Source organism: Mustela putorius, unplaced genomic scaffold, assembly GCF_011764305.1.
Source record: "Mustela putorius furo isolate JIRA1106 unplaced genomic scaffold, ASM1176430v1.1 tig00000095_pilon_pilon_pilon, whole genome shotgun sequence".
Classification (NCBI taxonomy): domain Eukaryota; kingdom Metazoa; phylum Chordata; class Mammalia; order Carnivora; family Mustelidae; genus Mustela; species Mustela putorius.
This window is the reverse complement of record NW_025421280.1, coordinates 33,053,408-33,073,223: the sequence shown is the minus strand read 5'-3', so window position 1 is coordinate 33,073,223 and position 19,816 is coordinate 33,053,408. Positions and strand designations below refer to the sequence as shown.

Here is a 19,816-nt window from a genome sequence, read left to right as displayed (position 1 = left end):
CGCACTGCCTGGAAGGCCCTTGCTCGAGCCATGGCACAGGCAGCTCTTACCCCTCCTTCAAGTCTCCTTAAAAAGTCAGCTCCATGCAAATGGGGATTTGGGTCTGTTTGGTTCACTGCTGTGTCTAGCATCCGGACTGTGCACACAGTCGTTGCTCAAAAGATGCTGAGTCAACAGACTGATCCGGCAAGGGGGTTCATGGTGCCCCCTGCCTGGCTGGCTCCAGGTCCTGTCTCAGACCCCTCCCACTGAGGCCCATTCCCACACACCTTGTACACCCGGGTGATGACTTCCAGGCCCACAGAGCCCACGAGGGCCGCGATGTCGTCCAGGAAACGCCCAGGGAAGCGAAGCTTGCGGGGCGTGTCCAGTCGTTGGCCCAGAAGCAGGTGCAGCGCCATGCTTTTCACCTGGCGGGGGGCAGGGGGGTGGTGAGAGTGGACAGGGCTTGAGGGACTGAACAGGGGGGCCCACCAGAGGGGGACAGGGCCTGAGGGGCTGAGTGGTGCTTTAGCAGCAAGGCACAGGGGCTAGAGGTGGGCTTAAGGGGTCCTGGGTAGAGATGGAGCCCTGACTCTTAACATAAGGCTTGAGCGGGCAATGGGCAGAGGCTGAGTGGGTCCTAGGCAGGGTGCAGGGGTGGGGAGGGTGAGAGAGCCTGGGAGAAGGTGGGGGCGGGTGGCGTCACCTCTCCGTCGAGGGGCTTTCAGGTGAGTTTCAAGGGGGTCTCTCTCTTCAGTGTCTCTCGACATGGGGAGGCGTCTCTTGGGATCATGGCTCGGAGGTCTTAGCTACAATCTCAGAGGAGAGGGCCAGCCCGAGGCAGGGAGGAGGGGGTCTTACCATGAGCTGGAAGAAGAACCAGGCGTGCTGCAGGACGGCCTCTCGCACGGCACTGCCGCTGACCACCCACTGCAGGGCCAGCTCCTCGTGCAGCAGCTGGGGGCGGGGGCAAGGGTCACAGAGAGCCAGGGAGCCCAGCCCGTGCCCTCCTCTGGAGGGGGGCGTGACGGGGTTTGGAAGCAGTGGGATGGCTTGGGGTTAGCGCAGCTGGAGACCATGCAGGAGAGGGAGCGGAAGGAGTCAGCACACCCTTTCCCTGGGCCCTCCAGACCCTGCTGGGCTTCGGGGGAGACGGGAGCTCCGGGGCCAACATGGAGTCACCCACCCCCTGCCTCCCACTACCTTCTGCACAGTGAGTCTCGGCTGGGTGGCTGGTGGGGCCAAGGAGGAGCCCTCGAGGTAGGAAGAGGTTCGGCTAGAGCTGCGGTCGATGGCCTATGATGGGACGGGGCGAGGATGGGATGGCGAGGGGTGTCGTGAGGGGGCCGGCGGTGTAGGCGGGGAGGACATGGTTGGCATGAACAGGGCACAGACGCGTCCGTTTGGACAGGCCCCGGGGGTATGCACGAGAGGGCAAAGAGAATAAGGATAGAGGGAAGGAGATAATGGGGGATGAGAAACAGAAGAGAGAAGGGCAGGGCCAGGAGGGGGACAGGAGAGGTGAGAATGGGGACAGGAGCCCGTCGGCGACAGTGGACAGGCCCGGACAGAGGTGGTGGAGCCATGGGGGGTGCGGGTGGACACAGGGAAGAGGGAGGGTGAAGTCAGACAGCCGGAGAGAGTCCGGGAGGTCGGGCGGACGGAGGAGGGAATGGAGACAGGGGAACGGAGCACAGGCATGGGGCCCAAGCGAGGACAGAGAAGGAAGAGGGAGAGAGATAGGACGAAGGTGAGAGGAGATGCCGAGGAGATGCAGCAGGAGCAGCCGAGAGCCTCGGGTTCCGGGCCTGGCCCCGTTCCAGCTTTGCTTGCCTCAGTGCTCCCCATCTGTGAAATGGGCATGGGCACCCATGCTCCACTCTGCCCTCCTCCTTTGCTGGTTGGGAGGTGAGGCCATCGGCAGGGAGAGGAGGCCCGAAGATGGAGTTAACCTGACCCCTGGAACCTACCTGGGCCCTGGCACTTGCGGAACCCCTGGCTTCCACAGCCCCGGCAGGGCGCAGCTCCCTAGCACTCATGTTAGCAAAGGCCAGCCTCAAGGGGCCCTTCCCGCCTGGAATGCCCACCCTCCCACCGCCTCGTCGCCTCCTAGGTGCTCTTTGAGGCCCAGCTGACACTTCGGAGAATGAGGGCATTGGGGGAGGCCCTCTTAAGGACGCTGGGAGGGGGGCGGCAGGGCCCACGAATCCAGATTTCCAGCAATCTCAGGAGAAGACTGTCCAAAAGGTCCCTTGCTGCTAACAGTCCCCCGGCTTCCCTTCAATGCAGCTCCCTGGGCAGTGGGCACGGGGCTGGAACAAGGTCAGGGGCCAAGTGTGCAGGGAAACCCCCTCGGTGACCTCCTTTCGGTGTCTCGGGGGCTCTGAGCTTGGGGCCAACCTTTGCATGTGCCTTTCCTGCCACCTGGAACAGGTACCTTTCCCTGGCTGGCTCTGTCTCACCTTTCAGGTCCCAGCAAAAATGTCATCTCCCTGGAGAGGCCCCTCTAGATGACCCAGAGAGCCTGGTGGCTTCCCTCCTGTTCATTTCTTTTCAGGCATTTTCACACCCTGCACTTACACACTCGTGAGTTTGTGTGATCGCTGCCTATCTCCCATATGACCTGGCAGCTCAGAGACGGGGCTGGACTGAGATCCATCCCCAGAAAATCTTCCCTGTGATGCCCTAACGTGTCCCCAGGTTCGGGACCACTGCACTAAACACTTTGAGTCTTGACCACAACTGAAAACTCAGAGCCTCAGGCACAGGGTGAGCCCATAGCAGAGCGAGTACTCGAGAACTCGGACCCAGGTGGGTCCTCAGACCAGATCCCTGGGAAGGGGCAGAGTAAAGGGAGCTGCCCGCAGAGGTGTGTGTGCCTGAAACAGGAGGGGAGGGAGAGCCCAGAGGGTCAGTCCCAGCCCTTTGGCATCCTTTGGATTGCTATGTCAAGGGGACAGCTGAGAGTCTCCTGAACAGGGTGGATTAAAGGGAGTGACAGGCCATGCGACGCAGTGAGGTTAGAGTGGCTGGATTTGCATATTCTTTGCATGCAATTTGCATACTACCCTCTTCCCTCCTGTCTCTGCCTGAGGCCCTGGCAAAAGGCTGGTTAAGATGACCACAAGGCCTATAACACTGACTCCACAGCCCCTAAACAAAGGCAGGAGGGGTCTGCTGCCTCCTTCAGGCAGCCCCCCTAGGTTAGTGGGGCACAGCCGGGAAGGTGGAAGGAGCTCATGCCGAGGTGGAGTGACACGCGTGCAGGCGCAGGTAGGGAGGGCACCTGTCTGGGGTCGGCCCCGCAATAAGGAGGTGCCCGTCGCAGCACAGCCTTGCTGCCTCCTGGAGCATAAGCAGAATTCACCCAGGAGTGTGAGCGGTCGATACCCTGGAGACACACGGGGAAGTGGTAGAATCCATGGGCAGAAGGCAGGGGGAATGGCGCAGATCACCGAGCGGGAGCACTGTCCGGGGCCGTACACGCCCCCTGGGTGCCCACACGCAACCCTGGCAAGCGTCTGTGCACGTCTGTGTGTGAGGTCCACGCGCATGTGCTCCCTGTGAGCAGCCGGGCGTGGGGTGCACGTGTGCAAGCGCCCCGTGCACACACATGCGTGTGGTCTGTGAGCACACACATCCGTGGGTATACGCGCGTATACACACCTGTTCCACTATGTCCACACAGCTTTTGTCAATCGGGCCAACCTCCGGCCACCCATCCTTGGGTCGGCCTTGGAGTGCGGAGCCCAGGGCAAAGTCTGAGTTGCCGCCCCTGAGCTGTGACAGCTGCAGATCAGCTCTCCTGCCCAGAGTCAAGTCCGTGCCGCTGTCCGGCACTTCCTGTACCTCCGTCCACCCTAACAGCCTTCACCCGCCCCACCTGCCAGACGGAGCCACTGAGGCTAGAGACCCCAGGGCCTGCCCTCGCCCTACCTTGCTGGCCAGGATGCGGGAGACCTCGTCGTCCACAGAGCCCGGGGTCACGGCCAGGTCAGGGTTGCTGCTGCTAATGCTCTTAGAGCGGGCCAGGTAGAGACTGGCGGGGCGGCCCGGGCCACGGGCCAGCGTGGCAGGCTGCACGGCCACTGGAGGGGCCCCTGAGGATGGAGGCAAGATGGTTAGCCCCTGCCTGTTCCCAGCTGGCTGTCCTGGGTGAAATCGCTCTGCCTCTGAGCCTCTAGGCTTCTCGCCTATAAAATGGGCACACTAGTGGCCGCTGTCTCACAGTGATTCGGGGGAGACGGGGCCTGGCACGCACTAAGTGCCCAGAGGGGTTAGAGGTTAGCATTCATGACTTAGCAAATAGAAAAGAATCCAACTGTATTGAGCATTCACTGAACCAAACCTGTTGTACGAATTACTATATCTCATTTACTCTTACCAGCGCCCGCATGAAGGGATGACCACTATTATCCTTGTTTTACAAATGGAAAACAGACCCAGAAAGGTGAAGTCACTTGCCCAGGCTCACAGAGTTTATAGGAGACAGAGCTGGGATTCAAACTTGCGCAACCCAACTGCGTCTCTGATTCAACCTTTGGCAGAAGCTTGTTGACTGGCTGAATGACCCACCAGTCAAGCAACAAAGACCACCAACCTGGGGGTGAGGGAAGGAGTGAACACAAAGTCTCTCTCGTAAGTTGCCCAAATCAGCCAAGGTCTGGCCTCTGGGCCTTTGCACATGCTATTCCCACTGACTGGGATGCTCTCCTCCCAGACACATCCTGTCGTCCAGGGCCCTCCCACCAACACTTACCACTTGGGAGGCTAGGCTCAGTGCCAGGCAGTCGGAAGGCATAGTGGACATAGGCAGCCAGCAGTGGGCAGTGACCGCGGGCATCCTGGGCAGCCTCTAGACTCCGGTGGACAAGGCTGACCACATGGGCCATTGCTTCAAAGGCCCCACGACCTAAGTTCACTGCCGGGCAGAACAGAGGTCAAGTGCTAAAGCCCACGGCCTTCTACCTCTCCAAGGAACCCCTTATCTCCCACCTTTCCAAGGGGTTGTGGGGCCAATGAAAGGGTCACAGCACACCTGCTCTGGGGCCCAGGGGGGTTGGGAGCCGTTTTTCAGAAAGGAGAACTGAGGCCAGAAAGATGAGTGGGTTAGAGGAGGTCACCCAGGACCAGGGGACCAGGGGGCCCCTTTCCAGATAGGGAAACTGAGGTCTGAGGCTGTGCCTGCTCACCGATCTGGCCGCCAATGATTGGAGGCCGCACGACTAGACGGACAAGCTTGTCCAGCACGTGGTGGGAGAAGGCGACAAGGGGCTCAGGGCTGGCGAGGCGCAGGGCTGCTAGGCTGGCCCGCAGCTCCTGCTCCACGGTGTTCTCACTCAGCACAGTGTCCTTGAGGCGGAATGGGAAGGCCCCCTCCTCCAGGACGTGCACCAGAGTGAAGAACTTGTCCAGGTGAGGGTCCTGAGGGTGGGGGGGGGGAACCTGGGGTGAGCGGGGGTGTGGGGGAGGGGCCAGGGTCCCATGGCTGGGAAGACCCTGGAGGGTTGGGGGTGGTGCTCAGTGGGCAGAAAACCAAGGCCGCGGATCAAAGAACTGACCACGAATGAGGAAAGGATGAGCCAGGAGCTGAAGGGAGGAGAGAGGGATGGGAGAGTGACCACAGAAGCAGCAAGGGGCACGTGCGGAGAGGAGAGGAGAGACCACGTAGAAGGCCAAAGCCCCAGCCAGGAGGGCCACTCGCACGGCCGCCCCCGCCTGAGTCAGCAGCTTCCCTGGGTGGCAGGGCCTCGCTGATCAAAGTCACGTCCATGGCCCGAGGCCAGGCCTCCCAGTCAGCGGGAACTGTTGCTCAACCCCAGGGCCAGACTGCTGGGTTCCCCCCACCCCCTACCCCCTACCTGTGGGTGCACAGAGGACACGGCAGTGAGCTCCACGCTGAACACGCCCTTGTGGCCGTCCACCCAGCGCATGCCTGGCAGCGCCACCTGCAGGAGGGACACGCCAGGGGGCATTGGCCCACCTGCCCTGCACTGATTGCACCATTGCAACTAGGGTGCAACAGAGTCTTGGGGTGGGGGGGGTTGCATAGCCGGGTGCCAACCCCAGGGGGATGCAGACGGGAGGGAGTACTATGGGGGTCCCCTGGGCAGGCTGGAAGCCTGGGGTACAAACGGAGAAGCAGACAAGGGAAGCCTGGGGTGTACATTACTAAAGGAAATGAATCGGGCAAGAGCATGGTGGGAGAACTTGCGGGGCCCAGGCATTCATGGCAGCTCAAGAGTAAGTAGGAGGGTGACAGTATTAATGGGGGTGAAGGGCCCTGGAAGAATTACTGGGGGGATCGTGGTCAGGGAGGCAGGCAGGGCTGCAAACGGAGGACTGCAGCAGAAAGGCAGTGGTAATGAGACCAGGCTAGTGGGGGACAGGGAAGGACACGTGGGGATGGTAGGACACATAAAGGCAGTAATGGGGGGGATGGAGCAGCCAGAGGCCCTAACAGAGGGCAACAAGGCTCCCAAGGGTATTGATGGGAACGGAGGGCACGGCACAGATGGGGGACGATGAGGCAGGAGCCTGGGGGTGTTGTGGGGGGGGTGGCGGGGGCAGGCACTGGGAGGGGAGGCAGGGGGCCAGGGCACATACGTCTGGTGTGAGCACGGAGTAGCTGGGCGGGGGCTGGTCCACGGACACAGGGAGGCAGAAGGGGCCAGTCCTCAGGCGGCCGTGCTGCAGCAGTGGGATCCACTGGGGAGAGCCTAGGGGTTAGGTCTGGGGCCAGACGGGGGTGGGGGGCTGACAGCAGGACTGGGGGCGGGGGTGAGGGCTGGTGGGAGTCTCACAGTGAAGCCCACGGGAGTCTCTAGAGCTGTGCCCGGCCTGGGCTGGCAGCTGACATGGTAGAAAGTGAACAGCAGGTGGTGGTTCTCGGTCACACAGGCTGGAAGACGCAGCTTGAACTCCTCGTAGAACTCTGGGGACCTAGGAGGGGACTCTGCTGGCGCCCCCAGGCCTCCCCAACGTCTCTTGCAAGTCAGACCCCAGCGCTGCCTTGCCCTATGGTCTGCTCTCTGCCTCAGAGTCCCCGCCGGCTGTCCTGGGGGGCAGCCTCCTCCCCTCCTGCTGCCCCACCGTGTCCCTACCGTGTCCCCACCGTGTCCCCACCACCGGCCCCGTCCCGCCACCCTGCATACTTGTTGTGGTAGACCACCGGGGTGAAGGCCTCGCGGGCGAACTCACTACAGCTGGACTTGCCAAAGATGACCTGGGAGATGGTGTGCATGAGGGGGCCCCCCTGGGACACACCCCCCGAGGACCGCCCCTCACCCCCCTCCCCACCCCTCGCAGTCACTGACCGGCAGGGCCTGGCTGGGGTCCTCGCCCGCCATGTACTGCACGCGTACAGTGAGGTTGCGCACGGAGCCCTGACGGCTGCTGAAGTTCAAGCAATGTGGGTACACGTACAGCAGGTTCCTATGGGGGCGGAGGGCGGGGGGCATCAGAGGAACCGGTGGGGCTGGGAGACCGGGGGTTGGAGGGGGGGCGGTGATGGCCACGCAGTTGAGGCACTAAGGGTGGCGGATGCAGCTATTAGGGGCACCAGGTGGCCAATTATGGACATCTGTGACTGGCAGAGATGGGGGACAGGTGGGCGCCCTGGGAGCACAGATGGGGGGAACAGTATAGCAGAGGGTGGGGATACAAAGGGGCTTTGGGGTCACTAATGAGGCACAGGGAGGTGCTGAGCAGGGACAGATGGGTGCTCAGGGTCAGGGTTCCAAAAAGGTGGCCCAGGTGGCCAGTAGTCAAGCCTGAGCCCCACAGGGGCTGACCCGCCCCTCTCTTGGCTCAGGGGCCTGATTACCCTTCCCCCAGGAGACGCCACTAGAGTTATGAGGCCTGTGTCTCAGGTGGAGAAACTGAGGCCAGCATCAGAAGTGGGCCTGGGCTAAAGTCAGAGTTCTGCCTGTCTCTCCCAGCAAGCCCAACACTCCTGGGCCTCAGCTTCCCTATCTATATAATGGGGCCATCGAGGCTCCTGGCTCAGCCTTTGCAGCAATGCCAGTCACGAGAAACAAGGGGAGTGACAAGGATTGCCCTGAACGTTAACACGGAACCTACTGTAGGCCCAGCTCTGTTCTAAGCGCTCAGCACGAAACAACTCATCTACCTCTCCAAGCAGCCGAAGAGAGGGGGTGAACGTTCCTCTCATTTTATGGGGGGGGGTGGGGAATAGAGGCACTTGCCCACATTAATCCAAGGAGCAGAAATGACAGCTAGCACTGATCCGCGCCACACATGGGTCCTGGCCCCACTCCCCAGCTTTCAACCAGGCCAGCACAGACCCCAGCATTGCAGGCTTGTGGGAAGGAAACCAGCTACCGCCAGGGCGCTGAAAGCCGGCCAGGCAAACCACCAGCACTAAGACACTCACGACCCTCACTGCTGTGTTCACTGTTACCGTGGTCGTCCCTTCTACGGGTGGGGAAACTGAGGCTCTGAGCTTCAGATTCCACCCAGCAGGGCCTGGGCCTGTCCTCAACCTGTGCCCCCCACCAGTCCACAGCTGGCCCCAAACCCTAGCCGGCGTGATCTCAGTGTGGCCTCACCGGACACTTGCCTGATGCAACTGTCGCGCCACCGCCAGGCCCTTGCACAACCCAGGGCGCCCAGCTGGTCGGTTAATGATTGACCGGGGGTTAACAGGGCGCTGGGGCATAAAAGGTGGCAGCAGTGGCGCTGTGGCCGTACCCTCAGAGCCTCAGCCATGCCCACTCTCGCCCTGTGCCTACTATGCGTCCTGGCCACGGCTGCCCAGCCTGCCCCTGCAGCTCCCGTTAGGAGCCTGGAGCTGGCTGAACACGAGGAGCTGACCCTCCTCTTCCACGGGGCCCTGCAGCTGGGTCAGGCCCTCAACGGTGTGTACAGGGCCACGGAGGCACGGCTGACAAAGGCTGGGCACAGCCTGGGCCTCTATGGCCGTGCGCTGGGCCTTCTGGGGCAGGAGGTCAGCCGGGGCCGGGATGCAGCCCAGGAGCTACGCACAAGCCTGCTGGAGATGCAGGTGGGCACTGCAGCTGGGGCACTGTGGGGTGGGTAGGAGTTTGCAATAGAGTTGTCTAGGGTAACCAACTGTCTGGGTTTGCTCAGGAATTTGGGGGCAGGTGTCCCTGGAATATAGGCCTTTATATAGGCCAACAAAGACAAGCTGGTCATCCTATTAACATCCGCTATTTCTCGAACAGATGGAGGAGGATACCCTAAAGCAGCAAGCAGAGGCCACGGCCCGGACACTAGGGGAGGTGGCCCAGGGACAGCAGGTGCTACGGGAGAGCATGCAGCGGCTGGAAGTCCGGCTGAGAGGCGCTTGGCTGGGCCATGCCCAGCAGGAATTTGAGGCTTTAAAGGTAAGAAGTTCCCAACCCGGGTGGAGTGGAGACCGATTTCCCACAAAGAACTCACTTCTCAGCCTTGAGTCCCAGGGCATCTCCAGATCAGCCTCGCAGGGCCATGGCCTCTGACCTAGGTGACCCTGGACAAAACCCTTATCCTTTCCTGTGCCTCAGTTTCCCCAATTGCAAATAAGGACAACAATCTCAGAGGAGGGACAGGGATTCAACATAGATAAAATACTCTGCATGGGGCAGGGGATATGGAAGTTCATAAATTAATACTAAAAGAGTAACTGGTAGTATTTCTTGAGTGCCCAGGAACTACCCCAGCCATGCCTCTTAATAATCCGTATCATGCTTACAGCCTCCCATGGCACAAGTCCTATGTCATCCCCATTTAACAGATGGGGAAGTTGAGGCCACGGAGCGGCAGTGACGTATTAGGGCACACAGATGCAGCCCTGGGCAGGGCCAGGGGACAGGAGGTGAGTCAGCCCCAACTGAGGTTTCTGTCCTGACCCCACAGGCCCATGCAGACAAGCAGAGCCACATCATATGGGCGCTCACAGGCCACGTGCAGCAACAGAGGCGGGAGATGGTGGCCCAGCAGCATCGACTACGACAGATCCAGGAGAGGTGAGGCTGGAGGGGGTCGGATGGGCGGGGCTGCTGGGGAGGAGGTGTGCAGGGCACCCAGATGGGGGTCCCTTTGCCTTGGCTGAGCCTTGTCTCCCTTCCAGACTCCATACAGCGGCACTCCCGGCTTGAATCTGCCTGGGGTGTGGAACTGAGGACCAGTCTACACTGAGGGACGCTGCCATGGCCATGGCCTCCACACAAGGAGGAGTTGCCTGCCTTGTGGGGTCGCCGGGGCGCTGGGCCCTGCTTCTGGCCATGGAGAAGAGACAGAAGCAGGCGGGGACACAGGCAGAGGACATGGCGCTGTTGAGGAGACGGGGGCAGGACATGGGACCCTTCCCATGTATACACCCCTCCATTAAAGTGGAGTAGATACGGCTGAGTGTCTGGGAGAAACAGTACCTTGCTCTGTGAGATGCCATGACTAGCCCCCATTCAAATGCCCAGCTGGGCCTCAGGGGCTGTACCTGTAGCTTGTGTGGGGGGCATAGACCTCACGGGCAGGGAACTCCAGGATCTCTTTGGTGGGCCGGCCTCTGGGGTCTGGGTAGGGCTTGACATGAAGCAGCTCCGGGGAGAGGCAGAAGTGTGGATTCTCAGGGGCCGGGGAAATGTCGATCTTGAGCTGGGCTGGAGAGAGAGGGGAGTGTTTGCAAGGGCCTGGGAGCTTCCAACCCCGGCCCCACCTTCTGGGCTTTAGGTTGGGGGCTCTGACGTCTCCATCATGCCCTCTAGTGGCTGTCCTTCAGGAGCTAAGGCCAGATGTCACCCTTGCTTGCTGTATCTTGCCTCCACATTTGATCGGCTCCACATTTGTGTGGCTCGGTCGTTAGGGGTCTGCCTTCAGCTCAGGTCACGATCCCAGGGTCCTGAGACCAAGCAGTGCATGGGCTCCCTGCTCTGTGGGAAGCCTGCTTCTCCCTCTCCCACTCCCCCTGCTTGTGTTCCCTCTCTCGCTGTCTATCTGTCAAATAAATAAATAAAATTTTAAAAAAGATAAAAGATCCAGCCCCTAATTTCAGGGGATTTATGCATCACGGTCACCAGCGGGTCCCCGGGGGCTGGCCCAGCAGGTCCTCAGGGTGGGTTTGCTGAGTCACTGCATGGAAGGGCCAGCTTTCATTTATGGGGCGCGCCACGCACCGGTCACGGGCCGCAGGCGCCGCAGGAGAGAAGACGGGCGCCGCATGTCAGCCAGGAACTTGAAGAGGTCCTCATCACTGAGCCGCTCGGCCTCCTGCACAGGACATACCCACGTAAACTGGGTCCTGGGTACCCACAGTGGGGTAACGTCTGTTGCTGGGAAACCCTCCCCCAGCCCCACGGCCATGACACCTGCTTAAAGAAGTTGGTGACAGTCAGCGTGGCTGGGCGGAATCCGGAGAAGCTGCAGGTGTCATCCCCACTATTTGTCCGATCTTGGGGTCCACGCCGGCGGCGGTCAGTCCAGGCCGGTCGGCGCTCTAGGGGAGGCAGTGATGGTGATGGAGGGGGCGGAGATGAAAGGGAGGCGGGAAGGGCCAGAGGGCCAGAGAGTCAACCTTGTACCAAGTCCAGCCAGCAGAGGGCGCTCCCTTCCCATTAGCCCCCCCCCCAACCTTGACTGGTCAGCCCCGCCTCCTCACCTCCCTCGGAGTCGGAGTCGCGGTCCGGCTGCCCGGCACTGCTCACGATGTTGGCCAGGTGGACCGCGGTCCAGGCGAAGGGCATGCGGTAGCGGCCCAGGCGGGTGCAGAACTGCTCAGCCGCCAGGCGCAGCTTCTCCAGCTTCTCTTTGTTCTGTGGGGGAGAACCCACCCCCAGCACACCCCACAAGCTCAGTGCCCCAGACCTACAGATCACAGGATATGCCCTGCCCAGTGACCCCTTTACCACCTCGCTCAGCCTCCACATGCTTACCTTGGCCGTGTCCACCTCCTTCATCACCATGTAGGGCTCGCAGCACTCGCTGATGTCCCCCTGCTGCAATACTTTCTCCAGCTGAGGGGCAGGCAGGGCCAGTGAGGCACTGCTGGGACCCCAATCCCACCCCATTTCCAACTGTCTGGCCCCCTCGTCGGTCCTCAGATACTCCATCCAGCTAGGGCTCTTGCTCCAACACCTCCCATGGCTCCCACTGTCCTCGGGATTGAGCGCTAGCCACTGGATTGCCCGGCCAGCTGCCCCCTCCCCCGCCCTTTGAGCCCACTCCAAACCCAAGTTTCCATATTTTCTCTACATTTATATTTTTGTTAGTATACAAAGAGGCCATTCCAAGCATGGCCGGAGGCCAATCCTGACCACTTGTGGGCTGTGGGAGCCTAAAAAGAGGTCCCTAACCCATTCTGTACCTCAGTTTTCCCCATCTGTAAAATGGAGGCCATGGCAACCCCCACCTCCTGAGGCTGCTGTGAGGTTAAAGGTGGGAAACTCTGTGTAGTCTGACTGACCGTGAGCAGTGCCTGCCTGTAGGTCAATGTCATTAATGTAACCGAACTGAGTATCTGGGGAAAGGAAATTTGAGCTCAGTCCTAGAACTAGAAAATCTCACACAAATGTGCCAACTAGATCTTTCTTCCCCTAATAAACTGAAAAACTCTCAACTTAAAGAACATTCTAAAAGTCCATTTGCACATGCCAGGCCTCCCACTTGTGGGTCTCAGCTTAACTACTGCCTCTCCACGGAAGCCCTCCGTGATTTCTCATCACCTAGGTTGGGTCAGGAGCCTCCTCTGGGCTTGCCCCACTGCCTGTGCTTCGTGACAAGACTTTATCACCCTTCTTGGTGACCTGCCCATCCTCTTCCATGAAAGCAGGGACCATACTTCTGGTGTTTACCATTATCACCCCCTGACCCAGCCCCAGCGGGCACCTTGATGACCAGGAAGATATCAGGTGAAGGGTAGGTCACGGAGAAGATGGCAGAGCGGGCCAGGGTGGAGATGGCAGGGTGGGTGCCATGGGCCCGCAGCAGCCCCTTCATGGAGTCCGAGTTCAGGTCAAAGTAGAAGTTTTCTGAGATCTGGGGACACGAAAGGCAGCTGGGCCACCACCTCCAGGAAGCCCACTGCCCTGCAACAAGGAGGAAGGTTGGGGTAGGAAAGGGAAGAAAGAGGATCCTACCTTCTTTTTCTCCCGCACATCATACAGGGCCAAGATGCCAAAGATGGGCTCAATTTCGATCTCAAACCTACAGCGAATGGGGACTTCCTGGCAGAGGCCATCCCTAACACTCCCACCACCCACACACCCCACTCCCTCTTGAGACCCAGCCCAGACATGGTACATTGTGATGGTGGTAGGGACTAATTTCCATTGGGCCACACAAAATTCCTACTGAAGGGCTTGCAGGAAAGGCCTGACTCATTTTGTAAAAGGGGAAACTGAGGCACGGAGCGCCTCCCCCCACCCTCAGCCATATAACTCCCACCGAGCCCTTCCCCTGAAACTATGCCCCTTGTTCAGCTGATATAGGAGAAGCTTTTGGTACAACAATGCCCCCAATCTTGAAGTTCTCAACTCCTGGGCTTTCCTGGCCCCCTTTCTGGGGTGTCCTCTGCCTCCCTGGGCTGAGTCCCATCTGACAGTCCCCGTAACCCCCTCCCCATCCCACTCTGCCCTGCTAGCCCCCACTCATCCTGCGAGTCCTAAGGAAAGCATCTTAAAACTCATAATTTGAGGCTCCCCAGTGTGCCCAGAACAAAATCCTACATGGTCCAGCCCTGCCTACCCCTTGGCCTCATTTTTCCCTCTTCAGACACATCTCAGGCTTTGGGTATGTCACGTCCCCCCACCTAGAGAGCCCTGTGTGGTCATCCCACGGTTACATGTCCTGTACACAGTAGGTGCTCAATGAGTGTTTGTTGAATGACTGGATACTTGCAGAGCTGGTTCCCAACCCTAGTGCTTGGGGCAGGCAGCCCACCCGGGCCTCAGGCCAGAGCAGGGCCTCCCTTTCCTGCCCCCATCCAGGCAGGAACTCAGGGTGGGGAGGGGCGGGGCTGGGCTTAGGTCCAAGGCCACATCCTGTTCAGCTCCATTCCCACGCACTTCTGGCTGCTCCCAGGGACTGATGTGGAGGGGGACTCGGACAGCTGGAAGCCAGGTCCAGGGTCACGAGCGCCCCCTCCCGCCTGGGTCCCAGCAGAGCGAGGGCCAGACTCTGGCCTCACAAGTCATGTGATCTCGGGCACAACGACTGCCGCTCTGTGCCTCAGTTTCCCCCCACCCGCGCCTGTTTCACAACACCGTGAAGATGAGGGGTAATGCATGTGAAGGGCTGAGAACAGAGCCTGGCACACAGTTGGTGCTTAAGGCCTGGTGGCTTTGAAGAACGAGAAAAGGAAGTCTTATTTCCCACCTAAAAGTGCCCGGATGGCCTCATCGGTCTCAGGGCCGCACACCGTTATGGCCCGGCTTGGGCGGTGAGCGCCCAGTGCACGTAAGCACCGGGACATACGTGGGGCCTCGCACGTCTGAAGGGAGGGGTGGGGCAGCACGCACACTCACTTCAGCGACAGACACTTGACCAGGATCCTCTGTCCAAAGTGTTCACGGGGTGGCTCCGGGCGGCTGCAGCGTTCCACGGCCTCGTCCTGCCAAGAGCCAGGGAGGGCAGCTGGGACACATCCTTCGCGAAGGGCTTGGAATGCGTGGCGTGAGACCAGCTCTATCCCCAGCCTGACTTGGGTTTCTTGCAGCTCCTTGTCTCTGTGCTTTGGTGCACACTAGTCCCCCTGCCTGGAAGCCCCTCCTTCTCCCTTTGCCCTGTTCAGGTCACAGCTTAGCTGGCACTTCCTCCAGGAAGCCCTCCCTGACTTCCTGAGGCCTGAGCAGGCTCCTCATCCAGGTGCTCTCCATACCCTATTGCAAAGGGCCACATGGCTGGGACCCAGAGGGCCACGTGAAGGCCAATATTTGGCAACTCACTGTGGCACCACTCGGCCTGGGTTGTGATTTCTTGGTAGGAGGGCCTCTCCCCCACTACACTGTGAGCTCTGAAGGCGAGGACCAAGTCTATCCTGTTCATGGCTGTACCTCCAAGTCTTGCCATGCATGTTGGTCAAATAAATACAGAGGTACACAGTAGGTACCTACTAAGAGGTGGTTAGATAAACGTAGCTACCTACAGAAAACATTTGATTAAGGATGACAGGACATACAGAGGGATATACTCTAGGCCCCCAGTAAGTATGGATTGAATAAACATAGGGGTATACAGCAAGCACTCAATAAATGGCTGAATGAAAACAGAGGTGTATATACTAGGCCTCTAATAAGAGTTGGCTGGGTAGGGGTGCCTGGCTGGCTCAGTTGGCAGAGCCCACGATTCTTGATCTCAGAGTTGTGTGTTCAAGCTCCGTGTTGGGCACAGACATTACGTTAAAAAAAAACTTGGTTGGGTAAACGTAAGTACTCAAGATATTTGAGTTGCTTCAATGCTGTTTGATTAAATAAAGGATTATACAGTAGGCACATAATGAATGTTGGTTGACCAGAGTAGTATATAATAGGAGCCCCCAAAATGTTAGTGGATGAATACAGAAGTGTATATAAAATAAAATCTACTGGATAAAAGCACAGTGTATACACTAGGTGACCAATAAATGTTACATGGGTCAATATAGGCATATATAGGAGGTTCTCAATAAATATCAGTTGATTAAGTTGTTTGATTAAGGAGACTATACACAAACATACATTAAGTATCAGTTGAAAGACTACAGGAGTATATGCTAGGTATCCAATAAACGCTACTGGGATAAATCCAAGGGCATATAGCTGGCATCCAATAAAAGGAATCGAATAAAAAACGAGGTATACGGGGGTGCCTGGGTGGCTCAGTTGGTTGAGCCTCCCACTCTCGATTTCTGCTCAGCTCAGGATCTCAGGGCTGTGGGATCGGCTCTGCACTCAGCGGGAGTCTACTTGAGATTCTCTCCCTCTCCCTCCGCCCCTCCCCTCTATGTGCACATGTGCTCTAATAAATAAATATCTTTAACCACCCCCAAACAAAAACAAACGGAAAACCCCAGGGTATACAGTAGGCACCCAGTGAATGTTGTGGGGTACCATACAGGGTCAGGTGCGTGGGTATGGGCCCCCGGTGGGCTTGTGGGCTCCCACCTCATCAGGTGCCGGGTAGAGGGCCAGCAGGGCGCGGGGCCGGTGCTGCCGCCGAGCAGCCTCGTTCCGCCGGTCCACATCCTCGGGGGCCGTGCGCTCTAGCAGCGAGGGTAGCAGTGAGTCAGCTGCCAAGTTCCTCAGGTCAAAGATGCTGGAGGCACCGCTGCTTCGCGGGGTGTCCTCTGGGGAGCCCGAGGAGTGCCGGGGGTCATCCTGCCGGTGGAGAAGGCATAAACACGGAGCGTCAGCTAAATGCACCTTCAATCCCGCTCTAGTGAGACAGTCCTCGTGCCCAATCCGTAGATGGGAAAGCTGAGGCCCGTGGGATGGGTTCACCATTACAAGGGTCACTTTAAGACTTTGCTGAGACTCTTTCTAGAACCTTCTGCCTGGGAGGGGTGGCCCTCCTTTATTACCATTCAGGGAGGCTACTCCTGGCACCAAGGTAAGGACATGTGTGGGCTGGGCTGGCGAGAACCTTCTGTGGGGCTTTGCTCACTGTCACCAGGGGAGGGAGAGTTCTTCCCAGTGGGACTGTCCCTGGCTCTGGGTATCCCGCCTGACCTCCCCACCCCAACTCAGCTATATGGTCAGAGGCAGACCACCACGGTCCAGACCCCGACTCAGCTCCGTGACCCTGTGTCCCTGAATCCAGCACAAGGGGCCTCGGGAAGCTCATCTCCGTCCAAAAACAGTTAACAGTGGAAGCGATAACAATAATTCTCAGTAGGATTATTGTGGGCATAAAGTAGAAGCCTGGTGAATACTGGCTCAAGACCCAGTGAGCCTGTGAAGCTCCTCGAATCACACCTTGCTGTGCCTCAGTTTATCTGCAAAATGGGTGTGGCCCTGCCTCCCAGGATAAAAGACGAGGACACGCTAAGCTCTTAATAAGTGTGCATAATCATGACCCTGAACTTTTAGCTCACGGGGCTGACACATTTCCTTTCGGGTTCAAGGCCATTGCGGTGGCTTCCCGTCCCATGTGACCGAGAGCTGGGGCCAGAGCCCACACACAGCCCCCCACACACATGCCCCGGGCTCCCTCACCGAGTCCTCTGGGCCGGACCTCTCATCCCCCGAAGTGTCCTGTTCAAAGACCTGGCGAGTGAGGCCCTTCTGCCGCTCTCGCTGGGTCTCCGCGGTGATGGGGCTGTATGCCGCACTCAGATGCTGGTACCTAGGAGGGAGCAGGGCTGGCTGGCGGCAGGGATCAAGGCACACCCACAGGTGCGTGTGATGCCTGCACGGCCACCCACCCTCCCCGTGACCCACCAGGGAAGTCCAGCTGCCCTTGTGGGGAGCGCGGGCAGATAAGCAGGAGAAGTGGCCCAATGGGCTCAGACCTGACCTCTCAACCCTCTGCCCAGAGCTGCCCCTGAGCCAGACCCACCTCCTGTGGGTGATGAGCCAATCCTCCGTGTACATCTCCACCGCGGCCCTCACCTGGGCATCCAGCTTTCTGTACAATATAAAATCAGGGTAAACAGAGGCAGGGCAAGAGTGTTCATCTTTCCAGTGCCTGCGGGGGGTGGGGGGGCATGGCATGCCCGTCTGCCTGTTTTGGAGATGTGGAGATGGAAGCTCAGAGAGGGAGGGTAACTTGTCCAAGGTCACACAGCCATGCCAGGAGTTGAACTGGGGGCTGTTGGGAGCTTGATGGAAGGAAGGGCGGGGAGCTGAACCCACCCATCCTCGGGGATCCCAGGCTCCGTGGTCCGGCATTCCCGGGGCTGTAGCAGGAGCTCCAGGTCGTCAGCTGGAAACTCAGCCAGGTCCCGGAGGGGCCCGGGCTCAGCGTCTGGTGGCCGGCTCAGGAGCACATCCTCGAAGTCCAGGGGCTCAATGACTTCAGTCAGTGGGACCTGGGTTGGAGCAAGGTGACTGTGGGCCGTGCCCTGGGGGTTGAGGAGGGGCAGGGGGGTGGGAGCGTGGGCCTGGGCTCGAGCAAGAGGGTGGTGGGAGCCATGGAGTGTTGGAGCTGTGGGGGGGGGGCGGTGACCTCAGACTCTCTACCCCTCCCCGCAGGGCCTGCCCCGCCCCTCTTTCCAGGCAGGAAATCACACCCTGTGCCTGGAGGGGCAGGGTTACGCTGGAAGGAAAGGCTAGCAGGCTAGCGCAGCGGAGAAAGACAATTCCTCAGGCCCCACTCCCTCTCCGCTGCAGCTGGGAGTACCTCCCATCCCCACCCCACCCCAGTCTGGGTGGTCCCAGCAGCAGGAGGTGGGGTGACATCAGGTTGACCACCCACGGGGCTGCCACTGAGCCCCCCCAACCGCGAGGCACTGCAGGGAGGGGACAACCCTCCCCACCCACAGGGAGAGAGGAGTGGGGACACTCCTAGCCAGGCCGGGGCAGAGGGGAACCCCACATCTGCTAGAGAGCAGGGTCCTGGAGGGGGCACCCCCCAAACACGTACCCCCAGGGAGCTGCTACTGCGCCGGCTGGAGTGGGGAGAGCCGCTGCGCTCCCGGGACACCTGCTTCCGCACCTCCGCAGCCACCGTCCTGGGGGGACAGGGGAAGGGGCCACTGAGGACATGACAACCTGGGCAGTGGGGCCCTGGGAACTTCACCTCAGGCCCATAAATTCATCCTCAGAGCGGAAAATCCAGGCCATGGAAGGGAAAAACCCAAGCCACGGACTGGGAGAACCCTGGGTTCAGGATCTGCAGATCTCAGCCTTGGGGTCCCAGGGCTCGTGGCTGATACAGAGACCCCAGGACCCACCCCCCCCAAGCTGCGCCTGGGGCCCTTCCAACCCCCACCAAGCACAGATGGAAGGATTTGGTCCCTGCAGGGCATGAGGGTCACGAATCCTTCTTTATCGCAGATGCCCAGCCTAGGTCCAAGTCTGACTGGCCTGCCCCCTGGTCCCTGCCTTGGTTTCCTCATCTGGCGACCTCTGCCCACCCTACCTTCCATCCAGAATGTGTGTCCTGTCCCTTCCTTGCTATGGGGTCTTGGGCAAGTTACTCCTACCTCTGAGCCTCAGTGTACCCAACTATACTTAAGGGACCTCACAAGGCTTGTGGTGGGGAGCTGAGCAGTGGGCTTGGCATTCGGGGGGCACTCCATACCTCATTCTCAGGGAGCCGGAGACCAGGCTGAGCATGTGTTAAGAGGCCAGCATGACTCACAGAGCACACCCAGTAGCCAAAATCTGGGCTGTGGCTTTCCTAGGCCACCTGCATCTGTGCTGGCCTTCCAAGTCAGGGAGGAGGAGGTTGAAGGGGTAAGACCCACAGTGGAGGGGGCCAGCAGAGGAAACTGGGACTTGGTACCCCCAGGCCCTCAATTCCTTCAGCTAAGCTTGGAAGGAGGGGAAGGAGAGAAGAGAGCCGCATAGTTATTTGGAGAAGAGGATCCCAGGCAAAGGGTACAGCAAGTGCAAAGACCCTGTGGCCAGGCTCTGTGCTCAGAGCATGGAGATTCCCGCTTCCCTGGGTCTGTATGACAGCAGGAATAGGGCTATGTGGTCCCCACGGAGGCCCAAGCACCAGCACACACACACACACACACACACACACACACACACACACACACACACGGAGGACCCAAGCGCGCGCACACACACACACACACACACCCCGCCGCCAGGAGGTACTCAATACATTTTTCTTAGGAAACAAATCCCTCCCAATTTCCCTCCTGGTCCAACCTGCCTAAATCCATCGTGAGTTAGAAGCCCCAGACCTTTCAGCTGTGTGGCTCTGGGCAGGTAGGCTACCCCTTCTG

At 59.4% G+C, this 19,816-nt stretch overlaps 2 protein-coding genes across 8 annotated transcripts in view; one reads left to right on the top strand and one right to left on the bottom strand.

The window, feature by feature from the left end:
* The window catches only part of DOCK6 (dedicator of cytokinesis 6), a 40,904-nt gene that overhangs the window by 15,490 nt on the left and 5,598 nt on the right, over nucleotides 1–19,816 (bottom strand). For 4 of the 7 annotated variants that reach the window (XR_006607807.1, XM_045083840.1, XM_045083843.1 and 1 more), the window contains exons 2-26: nucleotides 18,499–18,586; nucleotides 17,769–17,944; nucleotides 17,473–17,541; nucleotides 17,130–17,259; nucleotides 16,080–16,292; nucleotides 14,463–14,548; nucleotides 13,077–13,143; nucleotides 12,826–12,975; nucleotides 11,874–11,954; nucleotides 11,600–11,753; nucleotides 11,310–11,437; nucleotides 11,118–11,211; nucleotides 10,442–10,604; nucleotides 7,299–7,416; nucleotides 7,137–7,207; nucleotides 6,786–6,924; nucleotides 6,589–6,690; nucleotides 5,844–5,930; nucleotides 5,175–5,406; nucleotides 4,742–4,903; nucleotides 3,919–4,082; nucleotides 3,269–3,373; nucleotides 1,186–1,278; nucleotides 844–939; nucleotides 270–410 (exon numbers count right to left, since the gene is read on the bottom strand). Coding sequence is in view for 6 of the 7 variants with exons in the window: in XM_045083840.1 (XP_044939775.1) it covers nucleotides 270–410; nucleotides 844–939; nucleotides 1,186–1,278; nucleotides 3,269–3,373; nucleotides 3,919–4,082; nucleotides 4,742–4,903; nucleotides 5,175–5,406; nucleotides 5,844–5,930; nucleotides 6,589–6,690; nucleotides 6,786–6,924; nucleotides 7,137–7,207; nucleotides 7,299–7,416; nucleotides 10,442–10,604; nucleotides 11,118–11,211; nucleotides 11,310–11,437; nucleotides 11,600–11,753; nucleotides 11,874–11,954; nucleotides 12,826–12,975; nucleotides 13,077–13,143; nucleotides 14,463–14,548; nucleotides 16,080–16,292; nucleotides 17,130–17,259; nucleotides 17,473–17,541; nucleotides 17,769–17,944; nucleotides 18,499–18,586 (3,109 nt within the window). In the remaining variant the exon portion in view is untranslated. The remainder of the gene's footprint in view (nucleotides 1–269; nucleotides 411–843; nucleotides 940–1,185; nucleotides 1,279–3,268; nucleotides 3,374–3,918; nucleotides 4,083–4,741; nucleotides 4,904–5,174; nucleotides 5,407–5,843; nucleotides 5,931–6,588; nucleotides 6,691–6,785; nucleotides 6,925–7,136; nucleotides 7,208–7,298; nucleotides 7,417–10,441; nucleotides 10,605–11,117; nucleotides 11,212–11,309; nucleotides 11,438–11,599; nucleotides 11,754–11,873; nucleotides 11,955–12,825; nucleotides 12,976–13,076; nucleotides 13,144–14,462; nucleotides 14,549–16,079; nucleotides 16,293–17,129; nucleotides 17,260–17,472; nucleotides 17,542–17,768; nucleotides 17,945–18,498; nucleotides 18,587–19,816) is intronic. The other 3 variants (XM_045083822.1, XM_045083828.1, XM_045083832.1) reach the window with 3 other exon arrangements.
* ANGPTL8 (angiopoietin like 8) lies at nucleotides 8,688–10,442 on the top strand. Its single transcript, XM_004748402.3, has 4 exons — nucleotides 8,688–9,007; nucleotides 9,189–9,350; nucleotides 9,862–9,971; nucleotides 10,076–10,442. Exons 1-4 carry the CDS (start codon nucleotides 8,711–8,713, stop codon nucleotides 10,101–10,103), a joined length of 597 nt encoding a protein of 198 aa, XP_004748459.1. The 5' UTR covers nucleotides 8,688–8,710; the 3' UTR covers nucleotides 10,104–10,442.

Excerpts from the sequence above, each read along its gene's own strand:
- ANGPTL8 (XM_004748402.3), top strand. The coding sequence starts at position 8,711 with ATGCCCACTCTCGCCCTGTGCCTACTATGCGTCCTGGCCACGGCTGCC. Across the intron at positions 9,351-9,861 it reads AGGAATTTGAGGCTTTAAAG|GCCCATGCAGACAAGCAGAG; the intron begins GTAAGAAGTTCC and ends CTGACCCCACAG. Across the intron at positions 9,972-10,075 it reads CTACGACAGATCCAGGAGAG|ACTCCATACAGCGGCACTCC; the intron begins GTGAGGCTGGAG and ends TCTCCCTTCCAG.